Below are 5,259 nucleotides of genomic sequence, written 5' to 3' on the forward strand. Positions count from 1 at the left end.
TTATGAACAATAAATACACATCTATCAACAAGTGAATCTAAAAATCAAGTGAATAAATAATCGAATGAACAGGATAAACTGGTGAATATAATAGAATCAGGGGCATAGAAAGGGAGTGGACTGACTATTCTGGGGGGCGGGGATGGGTGTGGGGGATGCGGGATGAGATTGGACAAAAATCGTGCACCTGTGGATGAGGACAGTGCGGGGGAGGCGGGGTAAGGGCAGAGGGGGTGGGAACCGAGTGGAGGGGAGCTATGGGGGAAAAAAGAGGAACAACTGTAATAATCTGAACAATAAAGATTTAATAAAAAATTTAAAAAAGAGCTTCCAAGGAGAGGGTGCTATTGACGTCCCAGGACGGTCCCTGTAGCCTGGTGTCCACACCTCAGTCCCATCTTGAGAGGAAGGGAGGATCCATCAGGAGCTCTGCCTCCTGTTCCGGGGGCCTTCACACCTGTGGGGCCAAACAGGTGTCAGCTCAGAGACTCGGCCACTTTGGCTCTAACTGCAGGCAGAGCCGGACAGCTCGGCCCCACCTGGACCTCAGGGCCAATCCCTGACCTTCCCCGGGAGGGACAGGCCTGCTCACCTGGTGTAGTAGAGCCAGATGAGGACGAAGGTGAGGAGGAAGCCAGCCCCCATGAGGGCCCCTCTGATCAGGGTGAGGACCAGGGGCCAGGAGCCCTGCTGCTCCTCAGTCACACATCTGCTGGAGTGCGGGCTGCCTGGGGATGACGGGAGAAGGGTGACGTGTTGTCCAGGTGTCAGTCCACCCACAGCCCAACACCTGACCAGGCGGCCGGCCCACACCATCCTGCACCTCACTCTGCACAGAGAGGCTGAAGGAGACGTGCTGGGAGCCCGGCAGGTGAACTCCCCTCCGCCTCAGCCCCACATGGGGCAGCTCCAGGAGCCCTGGTGCTGAGGGCTGGAGGGGCTCAGGGCTTGTTCCTCCAGCACCAGCTCAGGTGACACCACCCACTCCCAGCACTGAGTCTCTCCTCTTCCCACCTCCTTGCAGAACCCGCTGTAGGTTCCGTTTGGGCAGGAGATGGAGGCCCTGACCTAGCAATCACTCCTGTGCTTGCGCAGCTCCCACCCCCAGCCCCACCTTCTCTCTGCCCAACTCCTTTCTCAGTGGCCTCTGCCCCCAGCAGGCCTTGACCTGGCAGCAGGACAGAGGCGCTCTGGGTCCCCTGCACATTCCCGGCCCAGGCCCCCGCAACTCAGTCTTAGTTCCTCACTGAGCCCCTCAATGAGGATCAGGGAGCTGTTAGTCCAGGGCCCCTCTGAGCTGGAGGTGACCACGTGGGAGGCGTTGCCATGGTTCCCCTCCAGCAGCCCCGCCCCCAGCCACCAGGGAGGGGGCTGGCTGTGCCCTGGAGGAGGAGCTGCAGTGCAGACCCTGGTCCTCCCAGGAGCAGGAGGGTCCCAGCAGCTGCGGGGGGTCTGTGGGGAGCGAGGGAAGGGTCAGCGGTGCCTCTAATCTCCCCAGAACCCAGCTGTCCTGCCCCCCGGGGTCTCCCCACTCACAGACCACGGAGAGGCTGAGAGAGACACTGTGGGAGCCAAGCGGGTGCCGAGCTTGACAGGTGAACTCTCCTTCCTGTGCAGGCCCCACGCGAGGCAGCTCCAGGATCGCGGTGCTGGAGAGGGGGGTGGCGTGCGGGCCTGGGGACCCCCGGAACCAGCTCAGCTTGGCAGGGGGGTTGCTGTCAGCCTCACAGCGCAGCCTCAGGGCCTCTCCCTCCTGAATGGAAAAGGATGTGGTTTGCAGGATCTTGAGGGCTGAAAGAGAGAGAGAGAGAGAGAGAGAGAGAGAGAGAGAGAGAGAGGTGTGTGGAACACAGGTCAGGCACCCACCCACCAGAGGTGCGGGACTCGGGTGATGCCTTTCATCCTTGCCCTTCCCATGTCTCATCCCATTCAAACTCCCGCTCCCCCCTCTGCCTCACCAGCGCCCGGGGCAGGTCCCAACCCAGAGAGGAGGGATTCTTTCTTACCTGTGTCGTTTGTGAAGGAGTAGCCTATGGTGAAGTTCCCTGGGGCATCTGGGATAGAAAGACAGGGCCCCCCTTCACATGGAAGTTACCCCAACCCCAAGGAGGGGCGGTGGGAAGACTCCCCATCTACACGCACCTCTATGCATGATTGTTCTCAGGTTAGCTCAGCCTCCTGCACACACACACAAACACACACACACACACATGTCGTTCCCACTACCTCTAGGGACCCAGCCCCCCCTCCAACACTCACAGGAGACATTGAGCCGGATGGTTGTCTGTGTGGTCCACCGAGACCCTTTCCGTTTCACCTGACAGGTGAGGCTGGTGCCATGGTCCCGGGGCCTCGGGGTGAAGGTGAGCACCGAGGAGCGGAGGGTCTGGTGGTTCAGCGAGTCCACAGCGGCTCCCGCCCAGGAGAAGGTGAGAGGTCGTCCCCCTTTGCAGGCCCCTGGCAGGCTGCAGGCCAGCTGTGTGGGGCGGCCGGACTCCAGAGGCTCCCGTACACGGATGTGGGGTTTCTCTGTCAGGGCTGCAGGGGAGAAAGGCAGGTGCCTGGGCCCCAGGGGTGGGGACTCAGAGCGGGACCCTGAGTGAGGCCCTGCCTCGGGCTGAGCTCACCCATGTCCTGTGTCTCTTCCCACCACCCAGGGCCCACGGCCTGGACAGGGAGTGTCCAGTGTCCTGTTCCTGCTCTAAGACGGGGTCCCCTGTCCCTGATCTTCTCCCAGGCCCCTGCCTTACCTCTCAACTGCAAACGCAGTATCTTCATTCGGTAATTATAGTTCACAGAATCTCCTCTCTCCACTCGGAGGAAGTAGTGTCCTATGTCACTCCTCCTGGCGTCTCTGATTTGCAGGGAACAGTTGTTGGTCATGGGGTCCACGAGGAGGAAGCGGCCTAGGGTCTCTGTCTTCACTGGTTTACGTGGATTGCTCGAGGCCACAGGAACAGCATAGGATGTGTTGTCCTTCTGCCGGTACCAGTAGGTGTAGAGTTCGCTAGAGGAAGACCACGAACTCCACGGGTAGGAGAAGGAGCAGGGCACCTGGACACACAGACCCTCCTGCACTGTCACCGATTCCTGCACTTGGATCTCATAGCCTGGATGCTGCTGTGGCAGGTACTTTGAACATAAGATGTCTATGATACTAGGCACCCCTGCCCCCCTCCCTAGCCATTCACTCCCCCAAAGCAGGGTTAGCAGCAGCAGGGGCACCATGTCTGCCTCTGGCAGGGCAGAGCAGGTCTAGGTCCCTGGGTCAGGGAGCCAAGTGCCCAGCTCTGGGGTGGGGCCTAGACACCCCAACAGGAAGCTCTGGGGGAGAGACTGTGGCCAGGCTGGAGGGAAATTGGTGTCCACAGGTGTTGGGGGTGGTGCCTGAGAAATCTTTCTGTCTCTCCTCCCCCCCCCCCACATGACCCTGCAGGTTAATGTCCTGAGCCCCTGGGAGTCTGAGTGGCTTGTCCAGAAAGTGACCCCCTTACAGAGGATGTGTAAGTGGGGAGGGAAGTCGCCCAGGAGGCAGCACACTCAGAGCTGGTCCTGGTGACTCGGGGGGACCTGCCCTCCAGCTGAAACTGTTGAACATTCTGGAAAAGGATCGTTTTAATATTTTTTTAGACCAAGTGGGAGCAAAAGAGAGAGGAATTTAGACCCAAGTCCAGTGGAGGGTGGCACCCAGGGGCAGAGCTGAGTGGTAAAGGCCTTGGCTCTGAGGGCTTCTTGGGGACGTGGGACGCACCTGTGTTGGCTCTAGGGTCTGAGTGTCTGAGGGACAGCGAGGGCGCACAAGCTCCATCGGAAACGGACACCCCATTTGGCGGGACCTCAGCACAGCAGCATCGCTGTCGCCTGAAAGTTCATGAAAATCCACCTTCCTGGCCCCTCATCTCTGGGTCCCTGTTCACAGCCCCACCCAGGCTGATGGGAAGTGTTCCCTTTCTGCTCCATCTGTGTCCCAACCAGGGCATCACAAACCCTGACATTCCATTCCCGCTGCTGGAGCACATAGTGGGGCTTCTCTGTGCCTCCCTGCCCTTGACTGATGGGATCTCAAGGGAGGCACCAGTGAGCGCGGGGGGATATCAAAGGCCTTCAGGATAACCTCACAGTCAGCTAGGGATGCAGGAGGCTCCCCTGGCGGGATAGGGGGTGAGCTCAGCAAGCTCCACACCTAACGCAGCAGCACCGGGTCCGAGTCCAGCAAGGCAAGAGCAATAAGTAAAAGGTATGGAAATTCAGAAGAAAATCAAGCTGACTTGATATGGGCTTGAGAAGATAGTCAGCAAGTTTTCTAGAGACAAAATCAAATTGCAAAACTCAAATGCATCCGTATAGCACAGTGAAGGGAGATCTCAACCTCAGCACAGCAGCAAATTCGCCACCTACAGCTCAGGAAGCTCCACCTTCAGGCCCCTCACGTGCTCCGTCCCTTTTCAAAGCCCAGCAGGGGCTCAAGTGATGTGTGTACATAACCTGCAATCCTACTGCTCTTCTATGAAAGAAAGAAACTTGATCAATGTTTTCCCAAATATGACACCAATGTGAAACTTCAGACATTCCCAGTAACAAATTGTGTGATTGAAAGAAACGTTTTTTTATTTGTACAGGAGAAAAAGAAATGTCAACCATCCATACAGAAGGGAGCACTGAATTCTCTCTCTATTCTCTGTATTCTCTCTATGTATAAAAGGCTAATATGCAAGGTGTCCCCTCGGGAGTTTGACCAGGAAACTGGAGTTCGATTGCTCACTGGGACGTGCACTGACAACCAGGGGATGGTATGCAACTAAGGAAGGCCTTGGCTGGCAGCTGGAAGGCCCCAATTGGCCCTAATCACTGGCCAGGCCTAGGGACCCTACCCGTGCCCACATTTTGTGCACTGGGACTCTGATATAAATATAATATTCTAGCAATTAATACTTTATATAATATTGACATTTATTACTATGTGACAGCATTAATCTCCTATAAAGAGGTATTCAAAGGGTATCAGTTAAAAACTGTGGAGCCTGGCCAGGTGGCTCAGGTGGCTGGAGCAACATACCTTACACCAGAACGTTGTAGGTTAAATTCCTGGTCACAGCACATACCTAGGTTGCAGGTTCCATCCCCTAATGGGCATGTAGGAGGCAACCGATTAATGTTACTCTCACATAGCTCTCTCTCTCTCTCTCTCTCTCTCTCTCTCTCTTTTTCTCCCCTTCCTCGGTTTCTAAAATTAATAAACATATCCTTGATTGAGGATTT

General features: G+C 56.5%; 1 protein-coding gene across 1 annotated transcript; it reads right to left on the reverse strand.

The window, feature by feature from the left end:
- Positions 1 to 420: 420 nt before the first annotated feature.
- LOC139000335 (sialic acid-binding Ig-like lectin 14) lies at positions 421 to 3,228 on the reverse strand. Its single transcript, XM_070402567.1, has 6 exons — positions 2,751 to 3,228; positions 2,260 to 2,529; positions 2,007 to 2,054; positions 1,537 to 1,791; positions 593 to 728; positions 421 to 457 (listed from the first exon to the last, which is right to left on the reverse strand). The coding sequence occupies exons 1-6, from the start codon at positions 3,226 to 3,228 to the stop codon at positions 421 to 423; spliced, it is 1,224 nt and encodes a 407-aa protein (XP_070258668.1).
- Positions 3,229 to 5,259: the final 2,031 nt, after the last annotated feature.

Source organism: Myotis yumanensis, unplaced genomic scaffold (genome assembly GCF_028538775.1).
Source record: "Myotis yumanensis isolate MYYU_CA2020_CCGP unplaced genomic scaffold, mMyoYum1.0.hap1 SCAF_23, whole genome shotgun sequence".
In the NCBI taxonomy this organism is placed as follows: Eukaryota; Metazoa; Chordata; class Mammalia; order Chiroptera; family Vespertilionidae; genus Myotis; species Myotis yumanensis.

Bases quoted from the DNA above. Each gene is read 5' to 3' on its own strand.
- LOC139000335 (XM_070402567.1), bottom strand. From the start codon at position 3,228: ATGGTGCCCCTGCTGCTGCTAACCCTGCTTTGGGGGAGTGAATGGCTA. The intron at 2,055-2,259 runs GTGAGTGTTGGA...TTTCTATCCCAG, and splicing joins CATCCGGCTCAATGTCTCCT to ATGCCCCAGGGAACTTCACC. The intron at 458-592 runs GTGAGCAGGCCT...TTGGCCCCACAG, and splicing joins ATCTGGCTCTACTACACCAG to GTGTGAAGGCCCCCGGAACA.